The sequence below is a fragment of the Camarhynchus parvulus genome, chromosome 3 (assembly GCF_901933205.1).
Source record: "Camarhynchus parvulus chromosome 3, STF_HiC, whole genome shotgun sequence".
NCBI lineage: Eukaryota > Metazoa > Chordata > Aves > Passeriformes > Thraupidae > Camarhynchus > Camarhynchus parvulus.
Genome location: NC_044573.1, coordinates 52,672,792 through 52,698,231, shown reverse-complemented (window position 1 = coordinate 52,698,231; position 25,440 = coordinate 52,672,792). Strand labels below are relative to the sequence as shown.

General features: G+C 40.1%; 1 protein-coding gene across 5 annotated transcripts in view; it reads left to right on the top strand.

The window, feature by feature from the left end:
• ARID1B (AT-rich interaction domain 1B) overlaps window positions 1-25,440 on the top strand; it is a 325,443-nt gene that overhangs the window by 296,110 nt on the left and 3,893 nt on the right. For all 5 annotated transcript variants that reach the window (XM_030945679.1, XM_030945678.1, XM_030945681.1 and 2 more), the window contains 8 exons: window positions 2,073-2,282; window positions 5,653-5,857; window positions 13,502-13,640; window positions 14,633-14,805; window positions 16,439-16,589; window positions 19,113-19,209; window positions 22,475-23,264; window positions 24,119-24,249. In XM_030945679.1, the coding sequence (XP_030801539.1) occupies window positions 2,073-2,282; window positions 5,653-5,857; window positions 13,502-13,640; window positions 14,633-14,805; window positions 16,439-16,589; window positions 19,113-19,209; window positions 22,475-23,264; window positions 24,119-24,249 (1,896 nt within the window). The remainder of the gene's footprint in view (window positions 1-2,072; window positions 2,283-5,652; window positions 5,858-13,501; window positions 13,641-14,632; window positions 14,806-16,438; window positions 16,590-19,112; window positions 19,210-22,474; window positions 23,265-24,118; window positions 24,250-25,440) is intronic.

The window sequence follows — 25,440 nt, the reverse complement described above, 5'->3', positions numbered from 1 at the left end:
AAGAGTTAAACTGATTTTCTTGAGTACCCAGATATATAGCAAGTGATGCTTTCAGTAAATTGGTTGCTATTACAGAATGAGTTTGTGCTTTCTTTGCATAATCTGCAGGATTCATGTCAGTGTATTTCCTGCCAGCCACTTAGTATTAATAAAACAAATTTAGCCCTGACTCTCACTTCAGTAGGAGTTGTAACACAACTGAGTCTGGCTGAAGTAAATTCAGGCATGCACCTCATTGCTAAGAAATGTAATCATATACGTCTGTAGGAAGGATTGCTGTGAAGAAGTTACAGTGTCAGCAAGGCAGAAGACTTTAAAGGAGGCTATTTATTTCATTAAAATTAATATCCGTTCACTGGAAAGAACAGCAATGGGTCATGGAACTGCTAGGTCACCCCCCTTGGCTTCATGTTTCTTTTCTCCTGACCCTTTTCCAGTTTTGCCAAGTTGCAGCTGATAGCTGGAAGGAGATACAGAGTCTGTCATATTTTCCAGGCTAACATGCAATATGAATGGTGGCAATGCTCTTGAAATCATTGGCAGTGGGGTTCTGCTCTGCTGTATCCCTCTTTCATGGTGTTGAGTGCCAGGCCTCACCACTGTGTGGGGACATGGACAGAGTGGTTCTGTAGCATGTGTGAGGTACAGTGAGGATCTTTTTTAGAGATGTTCAACTAGGAATGAGTTTCTGTTTACTTGACAATAGTCTGTCTTCAGTTCAAAGTAAGGAAAAGGCAAAAGAGGGAAAAAGTGATTGACTAGATGAGTTTTAAGAAGTGTCTACTGCAATCAACAACAAAGTTTAGGCTTTTACTATACAGACATAAAGGATATGTTTCCCTTCACATATTTGGCTCCTTTCCCAAAGCTTTATGTCAGTCTTTTCCCCTTGTGTTTAATTCTGAACCACTCCCATCTTCTACTGCTGAGCAAATCAGTTCACTTTGTGCAAGTGGGCGGGTTGTCCTGCTGTAGCAGCAGCCCCTCTCTGCTGTCAGAGCTGAGCTTGGGTAGGGGCTGTGACAGGGTCTGTCCACACATGGCACAGAGCCCAGCTCACAGGGTTACATTGCACAGAAAAGATAGGGTGAGAATTTATAGCTTGTGTAGCAGCCTCAGTGCTTTCTGCTATCTCTACATTAAAGAGGAAAAGGAAAAAAAAAGGGGAGAAAAGAGAAAAAGCAGCTTCTGTCCTGCCTTTTTGCCAAGGAGATGGAATTCTGCTCTTGCCGCTTCTGCTTTTGCTGGTGGAGTCTCAGCTCTGATTGCTGTCCATCCTTGGTTTTCCCCAGGTCGTAACACACATTCCCTTTGCAAGGTAGGACAACAGAGATAGATATCATCTGTACTCCAGCAAGGGAGAAGAGTAGTTGCTACTTACAAGCCTTATTGGATCAGGCAGCTAATTGGCAGTTCACTAAGAGTATTGCCACCAATCTCCTTGTACTGTAGGCACACTTGCTCATCTTGCTTTTTGGCCAACAGTGTTGTGAAGTAGTAATGAAGCATAACCATTTATGACTCCGAAGAGAGGACAACTTCTCCATGTACTAGTTTGCCATGATTCACACTTTAGGCTATTTTTGTGCAATTCCTGCTCTGGAGGATCACTTTCAGGTTTTCTAGCCCATCTTTGAGGGCAAAGAGGAGAGGATTGGTTTGGTTTTAGGAGTTTCTAAACTTGTGTGGAACAAATTTGTTTCTAATTTTACCAAAATAGTTGCTTGCAAAGCACTTTGAGATAAGTGGACAAGAAGCACTCAGTGAGAGCTACCTCTTCTTAAAATGACTTGAGGCAACATCAGAAACTTGCCTTCTGGGATCCAAAGTTCAAATCAGTGAAAGAAATATGAGAATGGGGAGTTTGGGCCCTTTATTTATAAAGCTGACTTTTCTGTATATGGACAGAATGTACTGTTTGTGCCTGAACTAGTAGCCTTCATTCCTGACTGTTGTGTGATAGCTTTAGTTTGTTGGACATCTTCTCTTTTTCAATGTTGTGAGTTTCTTACTTTCTTTTCCCTTCCCCTCCCACCCTTCCCCCAACTCTTTCTTTTCTTCTTGCAATTTAGAAATCAAGTTCCTCTACCACGACTGGAGAGAAGATCACTAAAGTCTATGAGCTGGGAAATGAGCCGGAGCGCAAGCTGTGGGTGGATCGGTACCTGACGTTCATGGAGGAGAGGGGCACGCCTGTGGCCAGTCTGCCAGCGGTGGGCAAGAAGCCCTTGGATCTCTTCAGGCTCTATGTCTGCGTCAAGGAGATTGGAGGTTTAGCACAGGTGAGAACTGGTTAAAAGTGAACCTTCAAAAAGTCAATTTTTTTTTTCCTAGAGTATTCCTGCTGGATACATCATTAGGTTTTCAGCCCAGACAATATTGTTGAAGAAAATGGTTTCATGCTTTGATAGCTGTCTGGAGTTCATATTGGGCTGCATAATGGCCGTAAAACTTTAAAGTTTGAATCAAGATTGACCATTGCTGTAGACAGATGAAATTGTTGCCTTTTCAGGGAATCTAGTAATGCTGCTGAGAGAAGAAAATAGGAAAAGGCCACAGGATCAAAATTACAAGTAAGAGGCAGATGATAGAGCTAAAAGGAAAAGGAAATTTTTAAGTCCATTTTTCCTCCATAGAGATACAGCCTGTAGGACAATTCAGTTAATCTCCCCAGAGAAACTACAGACATGTTCTTAAAACACACTCCTTCATCCCAAACCTTTGAGTGTCTCTATACAGTATATGTGTTTCTTAGACATGGACTGTGCTCTGTTTGGAAAATGCTTACAGGATATTTTGGGTTGCCTTGCTAGCATGATCATTACAAGGAAAAGGTGAATTACCTAAATGAGTTGAAGAAAAATGAAAGCAGGAAGAGCTGAGACTAAAAAAGTCACAGATGGGAGACAGAAGCTTTCATTTGTGTTCTCACTAGTTAATTTGAAGTTTTGCAAAGGGATGTTGGAAAAATATTTATGAGTTCTATGGGGTTGTTCACCACAGAGCAAAATGAGATGTTTCACTGTTTAGCATCTAAAGGGAAAGCAGGAGAAAACAGTCAGTACTTGCAGTCTTAGATTTGGGATTCGAAGTCACCCGTCCTTGTACAAAGCATCTCTTGCATCTAGGGGATCACTGGCTAGACACTAGACACTCTCGTGAAGTGCAGGGATCCATTAGTTCTGTGTTTATGAGAACATTTGTTCAGTGCCTTGCAAAATGAGGTCTTAAACATAGCTAACATGTAGATAAATATGCATGTGTAATATTATATAAAATGTAATATTAAAACATACAATTCTCCACTAATTACAAAATCTGAACTCAAAAATATGGCAAACAAATTAGTCTCCAAAAAAGAACATATTTTCATAACGTATGTGGTTAGTTCAAGAAGGGAATGTCCAACATTGATTGGTACCCATTTCAAAGCTATTTTAATAGTGCACCTCACAACACAGGATTTGACTACTGAATTAGATCATTGGCCCTTCAAATCCAGGGATTTTAGCTATTCTTATTATTAAAGGAAGGCAGAGAAACCTAACATAGTTCATTCTGCCAGTTGTTAAATGCTGTATATTGGTTAGAGATGTTATGCTGACATTTTTAGTGATCAGCTCATGCCCCTCAGCATCATAGGGATTTGATTACTTTTAGCTCAGAAACTTTATTACAGGTAAATCGTATCATGCAGCCACTCTGCCTCATACAGCATGATTGTGCCCACAGTGTGACTCTTAGCATCAAAAATTGAGCAAGATGGGGGGCAGATGGGATATTCTAGAGAGTTATTCATGTTTGCTTATTATGGAAATTTATTTTATTTTGGGACATTCAGTGTTGATTTTCAGTGACAGACATTACACTTTGCCAAAGAATTGATGCTGTTCACTTAGACTGATTTTTGAAAGAGCTTGAGTTACAAATGTCTGTGCTTTAGTACTGGTTAAAATTTATACCTAAAATGAGGGCTTCTGGTTTTGCTGGTGTGCCCACATGAATGGTCACTATGTTTATCTGTTTAGAGCTACTGAGGGGTGCAGAGCTTTCCTTCCTGAGTTTTATTTAAATGCATCTGTGTGGTGCCCTCCTAAAAAGCTGCTGCTCCAGCTGCTGCACTCCACATCTCATGACTCTGCCCACAGAGTGGCAGGGAGAGGAACTGTGCAGCAGTGGTGCATATTCCCTGTCTGAGGAGCTGCCCTTGATGGGGTCCCAACAGGAACAGACCAGCTGCTGGCAGTCTTCCTTTAAATGCCAATATACTGGGCATTTAGGCATGAACATTTCTGTTTACATTATGCAATGTGTTCATTACGCACCACTTAGCTGTAAGCCAGTAGGCACAAAGAGCTGTGTAACTGGATTTCAGGCCTCAACAAGGGCAGTTAATGAAAATCTGGTCTCCTTTAACTCCTGGGTTCTTGTAGGATGTACCAGAGAAATAAAAACACTTAGCATAGCCATGCCAACCTGCTTGCTGTTAATGCCATCCTCAAAAGATCTTTGCTGACTGGCAGCAGTTACAGTGTTATTAAAGACTGAGAGAAACTTTAAAAAATGTTTCCTTTGCTGGCACACAGACTAAGGAATAGTATGGCTAATGATAATCTTTCTATCTATACAAGTTAAGCTGGAGTCATTAAAATATCAGGCCTTAGGGCAAGTAGCAGACAATCATGGAATCTGAATTGCTACCCACAAAAGATGAGATTTCTCAGATGTTTAAAGCCAATTTATTTTGGTGCTGACCCTGCTCCTTGGATCATACCTAGAAATTGTATAACTGGTTGAATGAACTCAAAGGCATCAGGTGTTGGAGCAAAAGCAGTGGCTGCTACAAGTGGTACAGCTGAGTGAGTCAGTGGCATCACCCAGGATGACAAATGAACTTCGCTATTATTGCAGATCAGCTGTGTTTGAGGAACTCATGAGCAGAGTCTTTCAATATTCTTAGCCTTACACTGCAAACAAGACTCACAGTGGAGTGGTGCAGTCAGCATTGTAATACAGAGTATTGCTGGGCTAGCCATGAGTGTTTGAAGTCTGCCTTAATTAATTAAGGGGCCTGGCTTCGCTCTGCCTCTCATCTAGCCAGAGGATCATTGATCTGTCCCTGCAAGATGCACTAAAGTGAAAGGAATTGAACCAGGAATTACAAGCTGAACTGTTTGACAGCTGGTGGCTATTTGGGAGAAAAATTATTTTTCATATCAATGTTCAAACAAATTGCAGAATAACACTGTTAGTGCTTTCTAAATTATATTTTAGAAGCTGCTTTTTAATTAGAGGGGGGTGGGTGTGGGTGGGTGTCAGGGACGGAGAGAGTGAGCAAGAATTTGCTTGGAGATAGATTGCTAACTAAAGAGCATAGGCCCTGGAAGGGCGTAAGACATTTAAAGGATGCACCATGCAGAAGACTCCACAAGCAAAGCTTTTTATGTAGCTATCAGCAGGTTCCTTAATGGCTTTATAACTGTAAATGCTGTCTGTGCATTACTGCGTGTGGGAGTAATGAGCATTAGTTAAAAGAGGAAAATAAAAAAAAGTAAACCAAGACATTAAGTGCTTTTTTTTTTCCTTTTTTGTTTCCTGACTTAAACAAAACACTTCGCTGCAAACCAATGATTCTGCCGTTTACTTTGCTAGGTTAATAAAAACAAGAAGTGGCGTGAGCTGGCAACCACCTTGAACGTTGGCACTTCGAGCAGCGCAGCCAGCTCCCTGAAAAAACAATACATTCAGTACCTGTTTGCCTTCGAGTGCAAGATTGAGCGAGGGGAGGAGCCCCCTCCAGAAGTCTTCAGCACTGGAGATACCAAGAAACAACCTAAGATTCAGCCGCCATCTCCTGGTAAGTCAAATAAACTGCAGCCTCCTTCTTACACAACCATTTTTTGACTGCAAGGCAGTTGCAGTCTACTAGGTTGTTGCACCCCATGTATTTCTAAGCGTGTCTTGATAATGCTGGAAAAACAAGGATAAACCTGTTGTTGGAGTCCTCATTCTCAGACTTGGAGTCAGCTCCTGAGTCAAATCAGAGTTAACTCTGAAGGGCCGGCACAGTTGTGTGTCTGTCTGTTCCTCAGTCCAACATATAAAGATGTGTGTGCCAGTGTACCCTTCACATTCAGTGACATGGGTGTAATACAAAGAACAGAGGTCAGCACAGATGTGCGTCTGCTGTAAGACAGGGGCATGCATTTGCCTAAGCTCAGGCTCTGGTACCTGCACTTTCCTTGCTGTGACTGAAGCTGCTTTTCAGCACAACTGTTGATCAGCAAGGCTTCAGTTGGATCAGGATGGCAGATGCTGGACTGATAGGCGTGTCTCACATGGTTGCTCTGATGCAGCTCGTGTTGAATGTGTGGCAGATGGAGAGCTCAGAGTACAGTGTGTCCTTACTGCCACACATTCTCATTTGGAGGCATGCTCTCTGTTCTTTTGTTGCTAATCCTGTGTGTCAGGTAGGTTGTTAGGATCACTGTTTTGATCTTCTCATCTGAAAAATTGGAACTGGGATTACTTTATTTTGGCTGTTCTTTCTTGCATTTACGGTGTGGTGTAAATGAAAAACACTGTTTTTCTAAATTCATGTCACTTAAGATACTCAAGATTTAATAGTCACAGTTGATACTCAAGGCAGGACTATTCTTAAGTGGAAATATTTTAAGTACATAGGAAGAGTCATAGTATTAGTCTAACTGTTGACTTCTGGACTACCCATGGAAGAGTAAAAAAATCCTTTAATTATTTTGGATTATTCCTTTTGTTACTAGTTTTTCTGACCAACAGAATAGTTTGACAGAATTTGCAAACTACTGACACAGTTACTTATTAGGCAGACCACCATCACTTATTGCCAAGAGAATATAATTTCTGGAATGTTTACAGGAGTTTCCTGTGGTAGAACACAGTTTTAGGAAAATATTAATTCACTTAATTTCTGTTAGTACAGTTCACTGGCTGAAAATGGGAAGTAGAGAGTCAGAGACCCAGAAAGCCCTGCAGACAGTTTGCAATTGCATGACTTCACTACCCTATCATGGACACTAGAAAATTGCAGAGACCTTTATAATCATATAATAAAGTTCTGGCCTTTCCAAGATTATCTCTTACAATAATGCTTTCTCAGTACAGAATAAGATAACAGTGATAAGCCTTAAATCTTTCTCAGCCTGTTCTGTTCAGTGTAAGGATTTGAGGGAGTATTCAATCCTAAGCACATCTCTGTGTAATAGCTTAAAATATTTCCTCCACCTTGTTAAAACTTAGGGTTATAAGGTACCCCGGTGGTGATTATTTAATAGAGAGGATATTAGGTTACTTTGCAATTCAAGTTTAGAAGATAGAGAAAAACACTTGGTACTAGAAGTCCATAGTCCAAATGTTTGTCTGAAATAAGCATGGTGTCCTGAGTGCGCACAGCTGCAAAAAATAATATACATTGGAGGTGCCCATCACCTCCTGAGAAGACTGGTAAGAGAAGCTGAAATGGTTAGATTTGCTAAGGACAATGAAGAAAAAATTGATCTGTCTCTAAAAATGAAAGAGTATTATGCTTTGTTCTTTCCTCCCTTACCTTCTCTCTCCAATACTGCTCTCAGTAGTTGATTTGGGGATGATCACCATAAATCAGCTGAATTTTGAGATGAAGAATTGCTATTTAAATATGTCAACATGAAACAAAAGAGTGGAAATGTCAGATGTACCACTTTACAGGGTCCTTTTGCATCACGATGCTGTGAATGAAAATGGCAAAGTCCAAGTTTAAATTTATCATAACATTCAAGCAAGCTGTCTTTGAGGAGAACTGAAACTATTTTTCTAAAATAAAAACACAGCAGGACATAGAGACTAGAAGAGGGGGAAGCAAGCAAGGATCTCAAGGTTTGTTTTGTTGGAGAGAAAAGAGCTTGTGTCACTGAATGGGACTGCACTTCTGTATGGAGAAAGGCTTTCCCAGTGTGTATCAGCTTTAGTACATGAAATCCCGCTGAGATATAGATGCCTCAGAGAGTCCAAGCCTGTTCTCTTTAATAGTCCGCTTTTTTTCTTTTTCCTTTTCCTTCGGTATATACCAACATTAACATTTTAGAGGCACAAAAGAAGCGGAGTTGTAGACATACTTTAGATAATCTGTCACTCTTTGGCATTCAGAGGGAACAGGAGCCCAATACAACAAGAAACAGTAGCCTCCCAAGGTCCTTACTTTAACCATTAGCCGCTCTTATGCAGTTAGCTCAGTGTAGGCAGAGCCACTTAGAAGCCAAATCCTTTTGCAGAGAACTAGTTACAGTATTAGGGCTGAAGTTAATCTGATAGGAAAGCAGAAGAACTTGTCTCAGAGGGGAAGGTGCTGTACTTTGTTCAGTTCTAACAAGCTGATGCTATGAAATAAGTCTTGAGATCTTAGAAGTTAGCTGATCTTCACAAAACTTTTAAAATTAAATATTTCAATTGCTCATAAAAATGCATCAGGACTGGCAGCCTTTATGTACAGAGAAGGATTCAGTTTGAATGTCGTTGTAGTTTCCAGGTGGATGGTTATGCAAGATGGGAGTAGGCTGAAGTGCAGCTCAAAGCAAATCCATTCTTGCAGATATCTCACACCCAAGGGGTGGTTATGTGACTGCTTCACATATGACCTTTAGAATGCAGGCATAGAGGGAGTGCTAGGGAGCACAGTGAGACAGCCATGGTAAGGAGATTCGTATGGAGGAGCACGGTCAAGAAAAGGATGTGATGTGTAAGTCAAATTTATGGGACTGCCAGACGGTGATCTGGGATCAATGTTTGTCCATCTGCTTGTATATTCAGGATTTTCCCATCACTTCTGTTTTTTACAACATCATTAGTAAGGTAAATGGTACGTAAAGGAGTGAATAATTTAGTGTTATGTACAGTGAAATTCACAATAGTATCAGCAATTATAAAAAGTTGAAAAAAGAAGTGAGAGTAGAGCAGCAGTGTGACAGACTGGTTGGCCTTGATCAGCAGAGATTTGCACAGTAGCCAGGGTGTTAGGGTTAGGATTAGGCGCTCATTTCAATTGTTCTTACTCCATATCACTGTCAGAGCCTCTTCTGCTGTTTCATAAAGCTCCTAGGGAGGGGTGGGGGCCTGAATGTTTTAGTGTGCCTTGCACTGCTCTGAGGCTGCGCAAGTTGGTGACATGTTTGTGGTACGCTGAGGCCTTCATGTCAGCTTAAATCTGCCTGGGTCAGGTGATACCATCAGCAGTGAAGGCCAGCAGCAAATGCCTAATGACAGACTAACTATTGGAGGATCCCTGATGGCCTTCTGTCCTGATCACTGGGTCTGTGCCAAGGGCCATGGCACCTGCTGATGACTTTCGCTGCATAAAAACTCCCTTAGAGAGAGAGGCATTGTAGGTCTTCCTTCTTTCCAGGAGCAAGTGCAAAGACAAAATGCTTTTCCTCTCATGTGTGTTTGATAGTTTTGACCAAAATGCTCACAAATAATGTGGCAAGTTCTAAACTGAGAAGAATTCTGGACGCCATTCCTGTAAGCAGTAAAGGATGCTGGAGAAAAAATTCCAAAGGACCATCAGCATGAAGGAGTTACCTTCCATTGCTGTACTCTGGCACTCTGAATTCTTAGTTGCAGTGTGCCGTTATGTGTGCACAGCTCTCAAAATAACAGGCTCAGAGTTTATCCTGTGTTGAATGAGCAGGATGGCCAGAGTGGTTCAGCTGAGGATGCTTGTGAGTAACAGCAGCTGGCCCTGATGTCAACAGAGATTTCATTAATGCAAACCTGGGAAAATCGTAGGCTTGTGCTGGAAGGAGGGAGCAACAAGGCACCAGGAGTGTGTTGCTGCGTTTCCTTGGCAGCAGAGAAACGAGACTTGGGGAGGGGGTGCTGGAGGGGGACATGCACAGCACGGCAGGACACAGCCATTCAGTGAGTGCCTCTGTATCCAAAGCCATCCGTCTCTGCGCTGCTGGCGGGTGCCTGACTGGATGCTATTATTAGCAGGCAGGTGATGTCATGGAGCGTGTCATGAGGCCAGCCAGGGAATCCCCACTGAAGATGGATGGGCCAGAGGGTGGGAGGGGTGGCTGGGGGGGCAGGAGGAGGTGGCCCTGTGCCTGCATCCATGCCTGCCCAGGGGGCCCTGCAGCAGCCAGCGGCCCCCAGTCCAGCTAGCTGGGGCACTGGGTTCGTGCTGTGTAAATTATCTTCCCAGCGTGGTGGCTGGCTGTTCACTCTGAAGTATGTGAATGTACTTAACCTTCAGTAACCTTTCCATTGTTTACTTTAGAGTATACATTTGTAGCTTCTGGCAAAAGGTAGGGATATCCTAGAGAGCATGTCAGGCCTCATATTAATGGAGTTTCAAGAGGTTTCATTCTTCTTTCTTTTATTTCTTTTTTTTTTTTTTTTTTTTTTTCTTTCCAAAGGGAAAAAATTGCTGGTAAGAGAAAGGTTTAGTGTATTTTTTTAGCTGCATTTTTCTTTTCCGGTAAATAAAGGGTCTTTCCTGAAAACAATACTTACTGTCATGCAGGCTTTGAAAGGCAAAAGGCATTCCAGTACCATAATTCCATGCTGCAGAGAACAATGCATGCTATCATGTGTTATTAACACATGCTTCCACAGCAAACTGTGGCAGACCTCACCTTCTCACTGACCAGGATGTCAATTATATTTAAGTTTTGATGTATTTTGTATTGTGAAAAGCAAATTCTTACAAATCTGTTGTGATACCTGAAAGACAATTATTGCTTAGATGTGGATGTGAGATGAGGAATTCAGTAGCTATGAACCCACAGGTGTTTTCCTGGACATCCCCAAGATAGCTGCAGAATCATGTAAGCAGAGATTACTTTTCCAAAAGAACATTATTGTTTGTCTTCCTTCTTAGAGCTTGATTTAATACTGAAGCTTTTTAAGCACTCTAAAAGATACTGTTTCTCTTTCACAATGTCCACAATCAAAATTAAGCAGCTGACATAATAAAATCCCTGCAAAAATAGATGTAAAAATTTCAGAGTGCAGCCCAGCAAATGTAAAATTTAAGGTGAAATAGGAAATACAGGCTCTTCTTGGTAGATGGAGTCCTAATCCAGAGACTGAAACACTTGCAGTTCCTGTTCTCTAGAAGCGTCCCTAACCCAGTGGAGGTCAGGGGCAAAGTGTGTTAACAAAGCAGTACCAGAAACTTTGACAGCATTTGCCTTCCATTTTTTTCAGTTGTATATAACCAGTCATTTAGAAAGATAGAGGAAAAATAACCAACCTTGTAACTGCCACTCTAAAATGGAAATTGGACTTGTAGCTTCTCAATTGGGTATCTTATTTTTGTTTTGAACCATTCTTTATAGAATATGATATAAAACACATTGTTATTGATAAATTTGCACTCCTGAAGCTTGTAAATGCTGAAAAATCTTTTACTTTCTTCCTTTAGGTTTGCTAGAGATATGAATTAAGCTCTTGCTCAGATAGGATAGGGAAGAGTTTAATTGCTTCTTAATAGCCCAGCTTAAGAGAAATATTCAGGGTTAGGCAATATCTGAATTTACAGCAAGTATTTGGGTACACTAAGATGTTTGCTTACATGTTTCTAATATGTGACAATCTGTGACATAACTCAGAAATGCTTTCAAGCTTTTTAGAAGAATACAGAATTGTGTTTAAAGCTCAAGGGGAGAAGAATGATCCTGACCTGCTTAGGGGTCAAATATACAAAGAGCTCATTTTATGTGAATATGGTTAGTTTTTGTTTTATTATAGCACTAAAGCTTTCAGCTAACTGTAGACTAATATAACTAATATTAGCTGTTGCAAATGTTCTTGTTCCTGTATTAATGCAATTAGAGAGCTTTTCCTAAACTTTTTTTGAACCTCATTACTATGTAAACATAATTAAAAACTGCCTCAAAAAGCTGACGACAAGAACAATGTGGTGCACACAAAGTGAATTTACATATGCACTTGCTACTGAGACTGATTTCCAGATAGGGGAACATGTGTTACAGATATATATGAAACACATACAAAAAAGGTGTTCTTCAGTTAAAAACAAGCTCTGCCTGTCAGGATGATGAGTGTTCTAGGATTCTGAGTCAATTATAAACTACTCTCTTTCATATACAGAAGAAAAACCCATACTGCTTGTTCCAATTTTCACTGTAACAGTAATTTATAAAGTTTTGTTAATTGGCTCAGCGTAGATAGGCAGGCATAATAAAACACTTACGTGACAGTTTATAAAAAAGAAGGACCTCTCAAGCCAAATCCATGTCCTACTCAGTGTGCTAGATTTGTCAGTTTTTTCTGTTGGTAATTTTTTCCCCAGTTGCATGTAAAGACTTGAATCCTACAAGTTCTCCTTTCACAGGATTTCTGCTGCAAGACCTGTCAGATCCAAGGCTTAGATGCTGTTACTAATCCTCACTTACCACCTTCTAAGTCATAAAACTGTTGTGTAGAGCTTTGGGCTCAGGGCATGTTTCTGTTCAGCAGTCACATGAAAATAGTGGCTTTGGTGTCTACTCTGGAAGACTGGTCTGGGTGTATTTTACCATTAGCTTCACTATTACCAATATCTGTTGTATTAATTTAATGCCCTTATTGCTGCTCAGTCACATTGGAACACGACAGTAAAATGCTCTTCTATGTTTGTTATACCAAGAATATCAAGGTATTTACCTCCATTAAGGAGGACCCTAGTGCAGATACTCTATTGCTTTCTGAGATCTCCACAAATAAATTTTTGCAGATTAAACAGATCCTTTGCAGAACTGACCTGGCCTTGTTACATATGCTTTACCATCACTGATGCTAACTAACATTTTGTTAAGATGCCCATTTAAATTTTTACAATGCTTTTAGGAGTGTTATCTGTAGCCTCCTGTTCAAATTCTACTTTCAGTTATTGTTTTCTTCTGATCCCAGATTGCCTTTTGCATTTCTTAAATACCATCTTTTGCCATGCTGTCTCAAAGACGACATGGGATTGCAGTGTGCCACTAATATTTGCTATGTTTCACCATGGAAATGTCTGCCTTTTAGTGCTAAATAAAACCATGAATTTATATTAATATGGCAGCTTAAATTTATGATGAAAAGCTTCTGGCTGAAATATTTCTTATAAACACATGTGTTGTGATAGTGATTATATGAAGAAGCTATGCCAAAGAACAACCTTCATTTACTCTGTCGTAAACTACAGACAATTAACTTTGTATCTCTGACCTCTGATTTAAATGGTCCTTCATCTGGATGATTTCTATCCATGTTGCTTCAGGCAGCAGATTAAATTCATGGTTCTAGGAAAGATGATGGCTATTACTACACAGCATATCCTGATCTCAGAGGATTTGGGGGAAGTTATGAAGTACTGAGGTGGATTGAGGTATACACAGGCTTCTGGAGGAAAGAATCATTTTTTTCCTTGATGATTATTATTTCCACAGGAATTTGGCTGCTACCTTTTCATAATTACTTTTTTTTTTCAATTTTTCAGCTAATTCTGGTTCCTTGCAAGGCCCACAGACTCCTCAGTCCACTGGTAGTAATTCCATGACAGAAGTGCCAGGCGATTTGAAGCCCCCAACACCAGCATCCACACCTCATGGACAGATGACACCTATGCAGGGTGGCAGGTATGAAAAGGGCTTTGCTTCATTTTTTATTGCTCTATTTCTACAGCAATTTAATCCAGTCTTTCCTAGCTGCTTTGGTACTTGTAGGATTTTGTGGTAAACCAGTCAGAACCTGAAAAGTGGCAGAAAACTACTTATTTTTGGAGGAGAGAGAGGTCCATTAGCTTTCTAAACACCAGAAAAGGATCAGACAAGCACCAGTGCAAAGAAGTGCATGTCAATATGTCAGTAGTGGGGAGGAAGGTGGAACCCAACAGCACCTACTTAGAACCACAACCTTCCTCTCCTCGCTTATCCTGTACACCTCTGGTCAACAGATCATGCTCAGAAAGGAGAAATGTGTGGTTTAAAGGTGTTACTTGAATTCAAATTGTGAAAAGCATATACAATAACAGTAGTTGAGATAGCAGAGAGTTCAACTGGGTGGACCAAGAGATCCCTTTCAGTTCTGTGCTCTGTAAGTCTCACAGACCAGCTTAATCTGAAGTGAAGCTGTCTCACCATTCATTAAGGAGCCTTAGCCCACTGAAGTCCAGCAAAACAGTTTTTTATGACTTCAGCAGGAACATGACTGAGCTCTGTACTGTGTGCGGAGCCACTCCAACTTCTTTTTTTCTCCATCTGTAATGCTGCAGAAAGAATAGCAAGTACCTTCTTTAATCATCTTAATTCCGTTTGAGTTTTCTACGTAAAAAAGAACAAAACAGCTTAGTAAAATTTCAGGAAGGTTTAGACTTCTAAATGAGTAATAGGAATGCACAAACAATAGAATTAAATAAAAAACCCTGATCTCTAAGGTAAGTAGACAGAGAAGGCTGAGGAAAAAGTGGGTAGATTCTTTTAAATGATTGTCCATTGTGAAAGTCTTTTGCATCTTCCTTTTATGCATCCTGCACTGATCACTGCCACAGCATTTATTGTAGACTAGGCTGTTTTCACATTTCTTAAGAATACAGGATGATGTTAATGTTTCTTTCTTCTTAATCTGCCAGAAACAGCGCAGTCAGTGTGCATGATCCCTTTTCTGATGTAAGTGATTCAGCGTTCCCAAAGCGAAACTCCATGACGCCAAATGCACCATACCAGCAGGGAATAAACATGCCAGATATGATGGGAAGGATACCATATGAGCCGAATAAAGATCCTTTCGGTGGAATGAGAAAAGGTATTTTCTTTCTGGGAGCTTAAATGTTCTTCCATGTGTCTTAGGTAGTCAAGATTTTGTAGTCATAATAAGCTTTTTCACTTTGATGATTTTGCCATTGGTGTCCTTGTAGCAAAAAGAGAGGTGCAGTGCAGTTGAGTTTCTGGTCTGGTCATATTTTCCCCACTCAGAGTCATGCCCATTATTTTGGAATTAAGAGAATCCTAAAAATGTTTGTAGGAATAAATTTTGGGAAATGGCGTAAATCATAGGGTTAGAATTTGTATTTCTTGAGGTTGGTAAGCTACTCTGCAAATCAAGTACTGGACTTCACTGTAAGAATGTGAAAAAAAAAAGTGGTGAAGCAACATGCCTGGTTGTAGTAGGACTGGTCTGGGAATTCACTGTGTGAAACTGAGCGAGCCTCCTAATACTCTCTGTCTCAGTTTACATATTTTTCAGAATAGTAAAGCTAATTTTTTTCTTACTTGGGCAGTCCCTGACAAAAGGTGATAAAAGGTGATAAACACACTCTAAGTTTGTTTAGTTTTAAAAAGCAAAATTTAAAATTCATTTCCAAATTGACTCTGGTCCTTTTGGGTACTTAAACTACAGCTGGTTTTGTGGATATTGTAAGAAGATTTTAAAGTTAATCAATCTTGCATGCCTCAGATATAGGAAAGTAGGAGCAAAGAACACAGGCAGGGCTCACAATGGCTGTAAAGAGAAGAGCAGGTGGAGGAGATTAAGTGTAAACTAAAACAGAGCAAAAGGGAGATATGGCAAGAAGAGGCCCTGAAACTGAGGAAAGGGAGAGATATGATGAAGTGGGGAGGTGCTTTAAAAGAGGTAGTTAATTGGATGTGATTTTTTTTAAAAAGCCTTTCATTTAAATCCTTTTGCCTGGACTGTGGACACTAACATATAACGCAGTTGAAGGAAGGGAAAACACTCTGCTTGAGATTCACTTTAGGTTTTATATCCATATGAGATTAAGTGTGTTGTACTTTGTCATACATTTCACTTCATCCTGTTGAAACAGAAATATCTGTTCAGTATCTACTATGAGGGACTGGAGGTTAGAGTCTCTTCTATTTGTTGGTGATTTATATCTGATAATAGTGCCTCTTCTTGGACCCATAGAATACGCCCATCCTACTTGAGAAGCTACATTAGGATACAGTATCCTTTCCAAAACAACATTATTGTATATATGTGTATGAGGGTTTTATGGGGGGAAATAAAAGCTTGATTCTGACAGCTTTGTAGTTCAAACTAGCAGATTTGCTTTCATCTGTTTTGTGAGGTTTATGTTTGCGTTCATTTTTAGCATTGTTTCAGTGAAAAGAACAAGAGTAAAGTTCATCTTCAGCTGTGAAGACCAAAGGGAAGCAGCTGCCTGGTGCCTGATAGCTCATTTCCATAAGAGGAGATTTCTTTCCTTACTTGCAGCTCCTTAATATTATGCCCATCATCTTGGTAGTGGTGGTGCTTCATGTGTTCCCATTAGACCCCAGAGAGCTTGTTAGACCTCCACCTGCTAAATCTCCTTGGCAGTGTTAGGGATCTGAACATTCTCCTAAAATACTTCATTGAAAAGAAAGTGAACTTCAAACACCCAGATTAATAAATTTAATTTCACTGACTGTTGCAGTGCCTGGAAGCAATGAGCCTTTCATGACCCCTGGACAAATGCCTAACAGTGGAATACAAGATATGTATAACCAGAGTCCATCTGGAGCAATGTCCAACATGAGCATGAGCCAGCGACAGCAGTTCTCTTATGGAAGTGGCTATGACAGGAGGTGAGTCAATCTTCAGGAAAAAGCAAAGCCTATTAGTGAAAATGATCCTCTCTCTTCCCTTTTCATTTTTCCATTCCACCTTGCAGAGAACATAACAGCGTACATTTCCTACAGCATCTTACTAAATCACTGGGAGTCAAACCACTGGTAATGACTGAGTCTAGCTGTTCATAGAAATTAATAAGGAGGAATTGTCACACCTTAGAAATCACTCAGGCTGCAGCAGATCAGCTCATGGGTGTCTGACAGCTGCCTTCAGCTGGCAGCTGGGCTGGGCTGTGATAGCATAAAGTAGCACTTGAGTTGGTCTCCTGGCCATGTTTTTTACCTAAACAGTTGCTAGTTGGCTTTTAATGAAAAACAAAATGCACAGTCTAAATGTGTCTGATTTGTGGTCTGTGGGTGAATTGCCTTTGGAGAGTCTGGAGTCTGTTGTCAGAGCTGTAGCAGTATCAGTCTTGCAGTGTGTTCAGCAGGGCTCTCATAACTTTGTCATTCAGTGAAGTACGTGAAATAAATTTGGTCATCTTTTGTTTATCTGGAGAAAGGCTTTGGAAATAGAAAGTGATAAAATCACTGATGTCTAAGCATTGGTAGAGCAAGCAGAATGTTCTGGGAATGTTTGGATTATATTAGGTATTCTGGCAGATTTTGCTGCTCTGGCCATATTCCTGCTTTTCCTTTCATTAGGCTGTGTACTTAGCTTCTCTTTTTGTTTCCTGATGGTTGACAGAGCGGTGCAGTGTGGGGCTTTAAAGTGTAAGGGCAAAGTAGTTTTCAGTCAGTAGTTTTAAGTAGTAGATGTGTCAAGTAAAACAAATATCATCATGCTATTCAATAGGTCATATTGCTGGGGAGTTGGTGAGAATAAGGGCTCCAGTGGAAGGTGTTAAGTCAAGGGAATGTTTCCTTTGAAGGGTGTGATTTATTTTATTAGGTTGGCAATTTTGGAAAATATGTACTTTTTTACAGAATAGGGTTTCCTTTGTCATTTTTTAGGTTGGATCATGGGCTGGGTCGTGAAGGCAGTATGGTACCACCTGGTCAAGGCAATGTGGTGCCTTCAAACAGTGACCCAAGCATGTACTTTCCTAATTGTTACCCTGGCCAGCAAAGGTGAACACTGATTTCTCTGTTTGTAGTACCCACAGTAACCAGCTAACAGCTGGCAGCCCCTGTTGGGAGCATGAGGCACAGCATGTGGCCTCTCGCTGTGTTACTTCTGTTCTGCTCTCTTGTTTAGGCTTTTACCCTTGGTTCAGTTCTTGCAGGGGGAGCAGAGGCTCCTGTGAGTGAGTTGATTTCTGCAGTAGTAGTATCAGCTGTTAGAAAAGAAGCACAGGACTAGAACGTAGTTTACAGGCCCATGTTCTCCAGAGCAGCGTTAAATGATCCCAGCTTCCACAATTTCACCTGGCTTATGGTTATCCTGTGGCTAAAACACTGAACATTTAGAAAGTCATCCTTTGTGGATAACATGTGTGTACCTTTGCTGAATTTTGTCTTACTGCATATACTCTTGGACAGCTACAGACAAGTCCCCTCATTTACATTGTTCTTTTAACTGGCATTGGATAATTTCTCTCCATCCATGTCATAATTTTAGAGACACTGAATTGCTATTTCTTTCTCTCTGGTCATCTCTTTTTAAAAGAAATTAGTTTTCTATGTTAGGAAAAATGAGGCCCCATTAGTTCTTTTAACATGTCAAGTTCCCCAGTTCTCTGTTTCTGTAACTCTTCCTGATAAATTTCTTCTATAATTATCCTCTAATTGTTGATGTGTTCTCACTGATAGTGTACAGAGAGAAATTACTGACATATTAGCCTGCAATACAGTGCTATTTATCAGTCCTAATGCTTTCCAAGTACTTGATTTCAGCAACCTAAATTTCATTCATATGTGCTAAAAATATTGCACTGTAGTGCTCCTCAGAGGTCTTAATGGCCGCAGGTAAGTTTCCAAGTGCAACACAACTTTGTTTCTTATTGTGTATGCTTCATTATGCAACTTTAATTAAAAAATACACAAACATTACCAAAATTATGAGTACTGTTTTTACTCACTTTAAATTGATATATTCTTGAATAATCCAGAAATAATTCTAATAGCTTGCTATTAGAATTGTATTAAAATTGTAGCTTGCCACAATAATTTTTACCTGCAAACTTTTAGCTCTACACCAGACACTTCCCCACCAAGGATGGGCTCCCCATGTCTGCAGCTGCCTTTCTTACCTCTTTGCTGACCATACCCTCTTCCCATTCCTGACTGCTCCCTCTAAATCCCTCTGTTGTATTTTCATTGCTCCCCCTCTCTTCTATCTACTTTACCTCCTTCCTTCCACAACCAGCTCCAGCAGAGCTTACTACCTCAGGCTCAGGACCATAACCAGACTGTACCTACAGCTTGTTTCCAGATGGCAGATACCTTCAAGGTGCAAGATTTTCAGAGGAATTTACTTTTCCTGGTGGCTTGAAAACTCCAGCAGCTCTAAGTATTGATTTGAATGCTTTATTTTAGGCATGAACCATATGGGCAGCAGTATCCAGGACAAGGACCTCCCTCAGGACAGCCACCATATGGAGGACATCAACCTGGAATGTATCCACAGCAGCAGGTAGTAGAGGGGGGAAATAGCTATGTTCATAACATTTGTTTCAAAAAATTCACCCAGGATTCTGTATTGAAAAATTTGTTTATAAAGTGTATGTTTTTTGGCACAGAGGAGCATTGTAATTCTGGTCAAAGTCACAGCCTGTATGGATAACCAATGTATGTGCAGCTGTAGGTAAATGTGTTCCTTACACTGGAAGAATGTAAATTCTAACAGATGTTCTGTGGCTTTGGATGTGCATCAGGTGATTGTCCCAAGTTAATAACCAGCAGACTGGGAAAGTATAAAGCATAGTTAAGTGAAGTGACAAACAGAAGTGAAGTAACAAGTGAAGGAACAAATAGAAAAGCTGTTTGGATGACAGGTTCAAGGACCTTAATTTAATGTCATGCAGCCAAGTGAACCCAACAGAGAACTGGAACAAAGTAAAATGAGCAACACTCTCAATTATTTTCAGTGTTCTGGTGGGTCATATGAGATACCTATCTTTAATTTAGATCAGAGGGCATATTCCAGCATGATGTCTCTAGTAATAATATGGTACAAAAACATAGGAGAGAATGTTATTGGTGTTAAAAATAGTTTAAAAATTTGTACATTGCAGTCTCTCCAATTCCTACAACTCAAAAATACAAATTATATTAATTAATAAGATTTTTTTGTTACATGCATGATTAATACCTTCTGAGCAAAATCCCACATTAGAAGTCAATAGCAAAACTCCACTGACTTCAACAGGATCAGTTTCATTCTGTGTGTTATTGATTCGGTTCTAGTCATACAATACCTGAAGTTGGCTTTCAGAATAGAAAGCATTTCCTTATTATAAAAAACTGAAATGTAAACTAGTTTTGAGCCAATTTCAGATAGTTCTTTTCAGTTTGGGATAGAGTTTTACTAGGAAATAGGGGTCAGGAGTTGGGAGTGCGGTGGGGAGAAACCAAAACAGATCTTAGATTGCACTGTACTAAAAGCATATATAAATTTAAATTTCAGAATTTCTTGTTTATCTCTTTGGTTGATAACATCTCAAAGATGGCATAATCAGAAGACTGTTTTGTTGTTTTTTATGACGAGCATATGCTAGCAGTCTAGGTGATTTAGTGGGGGAACTGCAAAGATATATAACAGAACAGTTTGTGATATTCCATGCTAACATGTGCAGGGAATATATTAACTACATGTTCCTTTAAGCAAGGAGACAGCTAGAATTGTAAAAATATATTTGGCCCTGTCCTTAGTGCTGTTTATATATTTTGTACAATGACTCTTGAAAGCAAAATGCATTAATGCAGAAAAGCAGTGGAGAATGAAGGACAAGGATCCTGACCAGCCTCAGCTTCTCTTTTCCATCCCCAGAGGATTCCACTTCTTCATTTAGCTAGACATTCTGTTGCCATTAGCTTATTTACAATTTCCTAAATCTTACTCTGTAGTGGTTCAGGAGGAATGTGAAAAACGACCCTTTCAAAGCTTTATCTACAGCCCGAAGGCTAGGGAATGACCTGCAAAGGAGGTGATTGGAGCATGAACTCCTGGGGCTAATGAAACACTTGGAGCCAGGTTTTCCAGTTCCTGTATGAATGCTTTCATCCCAAGAGCTATTATGCAGCAGGTGCCCTGTGTTGGTGGCTTTTTGTCCTCTGTGAGGTCTCAGAATTCCACATCTCAGTGGAGAGACACGTTGTGCAGTCTCAATGTCCTGCTGAGCTTGTCCACAGGAGGGAGGAGCTCAGGTGCAATATTGTCCTCTGCACTGGGGACCATTGGGCACATTGGCACTGCATGTACCAGGGTGCTGAAGTGCTTTTAAAAAGGCACATGCTTCATTCCCAAGTGTCTGCTGTGAGCACTGAGTCACTGTGGCAAAACAAACACGACCTTCTTAGGTGTGGCTGCTGCCAAGTCATTGCTTAATGTATAAATTGGCCCCAAGGGTGCAATTTGCTACAGCAAATAGTTCATGTAAGGCTGGAAATAGGTATTTCTCAGATAGCCAGAAAGCTTCTACAGTAAGTTTAAAAAAAATACTTTCATACAATATAGTAGTTGTGGTTTTATGTGCACCAAAGTTGGAAGATGACTTTATGAATCCCAGAGCTGTTTTAACTTTCCCATATTGAACACAGAGAGAATTTTATCTGATCTTAACTCTAGTACATTAGTATACATTGTACAATGCTACTGAGCTACTGAGTTTCCGGGGGAGCTGTAACTTTGAATTTGCCATAGATCATATATTCAAAAATCACCCATTTAATTCACATTTTTTGCTTCAGAACACTCAGTGTGGTTTGAACTGTGGAACAAACTCCCACAGGAACTAAGGACCGCTGCAAACCTTACCACCTTCCCCTCAAAGAGCAACATGTCTTTTTTTTGTTCTGCCATCTTAAACATAAATACATTCAAGCTTGTATGGTTTAAAAACCACTCAGCTCTCCCCGAGGTAAAACAGCTTACCTCACACAACATTCCCCATTTGAGAGGGTGAGAAACAAAGAGGGAATAAACCATAGGTGGCAGCTGTTAGTTACATTGCTTAATTCATTATAGAACAGCAGGGTAAGAACCTGCATAAACTAGAACAGAACGTTTGGATGTGACCATTTGCTGTAATAATCTCACAGTAAATTAAATGTAATTAGGATGATTTGGGAAGAGGACAGTTGCCCAAAGAGGACAGTATTCCTGGGAATTACACAGAGTGTCAAATGCAGCAGATTGTTTTCTCCTATTAATAAATTTATTGTCTGTAGCTGATGTCATATTGTAAGATTCAGTGTTTCAGACATGCATGCTTGCAGCATATCTTGTTACTTTAAGAGTTTATTCAGTGCTTGTCTCTTGAAATGATTCACTGGGTGGTTTTGAATTTTTTTTAAGATTTTTCTTCTTAATAGACTAAGCATAAAAAAGAAGTGAAAATATCTTAGTTGGTGAGGACTGTTGCCTTTTCATACATGTATGAAATGACCAGTGGAATTTAGTCTCACAGATGGGGAAGGAAAGGAAAAAAAATAGAGCAAGCATAAGAAAATTTAGCCCAAGGATAAGCTTCCATTTAGTATTCATTTATAAGCACAGCAAAACAGAGGCTTAAAAAGAAAGCACTGGATCAAGCCTAACAGCGCTGTGTGCCCGACTCTGGAGTCGGCATGATCCCTCTAGAACTAAGCGCCTTCAGCTTTTTGAATGAGCTTTCATCCAGTATATTCGTGTTGTGGGTGGAGTAAAAGTGACACATCTTTCCAAAATTTTCTTTCAGAACTACAAGAGACACATGGATGGCATGTATGGGCCTCCAGCCAAACGCCACGAAGGGGATATGTATAACATGCAGTATGGCAACCAGCAGCAGGAAATGTATAACCAGTACGGCAACGCTTACACAGGGCCTGACAGAAGGCCAATGCAGGGACAGTACCCATATCCATACAACAGGGAAAGGATGCAGGGCCCAGGACAAATGCAGCAGCATGGAATACCTCCCCAGATGATCGGTGGCCCCATGCAGTCGTCATCCTCCAGTGAAGGTCCTCAGCAGAACATGTGGCCAACACGAAATGATATGCCTTACCCTTACCAGAACAGGCAAGGTCCAGGAGGCCCTGCACAGGCCCCTCCGTATCCAGGGATGAATCGCACTGATGATATGATGGTACCTGACCAGAGGATAAACCACGAGAGTCAGTGGCCTTCTCATGTCAACCAACGGCAGCCTTCTTATATGTCATCCTCAGCCTCCATGCAGCCTATCACTAGACCTCCTCAGTCATCCTACCAGACACCACCCTCTATGCCAAACCACATCTCCAGAGCTCCAAGTCCAGCATCCTTCCAGCGCTCTTTGGAAAACCGTATGTCTCCAAGCAAGTCTCCTTTCCTACCCTCCATGAAGATGCAAAAGGTTATACCCACAGTTCCAGTGTCACAGGTCACAGGACCTCCACCCCAACCACCACCAATTAGGAGAGAGATTACCTTCCCCCCAGGCTCTGTAGAAGCATCCCAACCAGTCTTAAAACCAAGACGAAAGATTACCTCAAAAGATATTGGTAAGCATCAAAAAAAACCCTAATATAAATTGTGAGGAAAGGGACTTTGATTCTGGTTTTGGGGTTTTTTTCACATTTTAAGACACTCTTGACAAATAGTGAACTTTGGTAACTACAATGTGATTGTTTTCAATAAAAACTTAATAACGTGCATCAGTGAGGATGATAGGTAAAACTCATCCCAGACAATCTGACATGAAATGAAAGCAGTATTTTATATGGAGACTTGAGGTCTTCGCAAATGCATTAAAAATGAAGCTTGCCTCAGATTTCAAAATGAGATGTGTTGAAAGGTCCTTTAGAATGTCTGTTAAATCACCAGTACAGCATTTAGCTTAGCAAAGCTTTGTATGTTTTTGTTCCATGGAAGCTCATGCTGTTCTGCTCTGTAGTTGCAGTCTCTGCTTTCCTTGAATGATCCATTAAATCATTCCACAGTATTTGTCCTGTTTGTTTCTCCCCCACTTCTTAAAAAGATCCCCAAGTATTTTCTTATCTTAAATTTTGGTTACATTTCATCCATTCAAGTTTTCATACTTCAAATTTCCACATTCCTGACAGAGTATTCTGCCTTGTTTACTGATGAATTGGGTTAGTCAAGTTCTTTAAGTTTGTACGATTGTTTCAGGCTCAGCAGTGTCAGGAAGAAGGGCCTTGCCAGGATATTCTCCAGCACTAAGGCTTAGCAGCAGTTACAGAAAACTGAACAGAACTAAGCAGTGAAAATAGGGTCTTAATCAGTAGCCACTTAATTTAAATTTGCATCCTCAGAATGTCACAGTTTACTCTTTCAGAATTCACTAACAGTCTCCACGGATGCACTAATACTGTTTTACTTCTCCCTCTTTCTCCAGTAACTCCTGAGGCCTGGAGAGTGATGATGTCTCTTAAATCTGGTCTTTTGGCTGAAAGTACCTGGGCGCTCGACACTATTAATATTCTTCTGTATGATGACAGCACTGTTGCTACTTTCAACCTCTCTCAGGTAGGTGGGAAAGCATTATACTTCCCAACTTTACAGGGAAAGAAAAGTGAAACAAGACACTTAGGAAAATGCTGCTGGCTTTTCCATTTTTTTCTAATTAACATATATTTTAATATTGAAAAACTTGCACTTGTTTATGATTGGCAACAGTGAGTAACAAGAGACAGATATAGGTCACATAGAGGAAATAAAGAAGCCTGAAGAAAGGATGTTTCTTGTAGAAAGAAGAATGTAGGAATGTAAGAATTTTAGCACTGCCAAAAGCCTAATGTGTAAACTCACACACATGATAGTATAATCCTTCAAAACAGCAGTATGTTAGTAATCATTCTTAATCTGTGTTTCTTTAAAGACTTTGCAAGACTATATTAAACTGGTTTTTGGTGACAACTTGTCCTGTTCAGTACTTCCCTGTGAGACTGTGGGATTTTATTTAATTGCTTATTTTCTGTTCCGTTTCTTCTTCCAGAGAATTAAGTTTTCTCAGGAATACCAAATTGACAATTTAAAGGCTAAAATCCACTGTCTATCCATAGTATACAAGCAACATAGGATTTAACAGTGTGTGCTTTCGCCTCACTGCCTCCCAGCATTTTTCAGCTCTGCTCTAATCATTTGCCTGTTAGGTGGTAGTAATAAATGGCATGCTGATAATTCACATCATCTAAAATTTGTACAAATTAAATATTCAGTTTCTCTCCTCCATTCATTCCTTGGTTACTAATAGTGTAGCTCATAATTTTTTAAATATAATGACTTTTTTTTTTAAATACAGACACAAATGGTACATTACATCCCACCTGACTTTAGAACTAGGGATATCTATAGCATGATTTATCTCACCCAGAAAAAGAGATCTAAAATAGGTCAGATGAATCATACCCTAGAAATGGCCTGTAAAAGACCATTGATTATAAAAGGAATCAAGACAATTAGGTTAGGTTGTGTGACTAGTGTGGGTGTTTGAAGTTAAAGGAGGTGAATCTCCTCTGAATTCTGACAGAAATTGTGTTAATATACCCTATGCAAATGGCACAGAATACCAGACATATTGTAAATACTTATATTCTTTTGTTATGTTTGCTTTGGACTCTGTTTCCAGTGGCAGCCAGGATCATATGATGCCTGGTAACTCCTGTGGTTTTGATAAGCATCAGTTTGTTCTTAGTTCTTTGAGAAGCTGGCAATCAT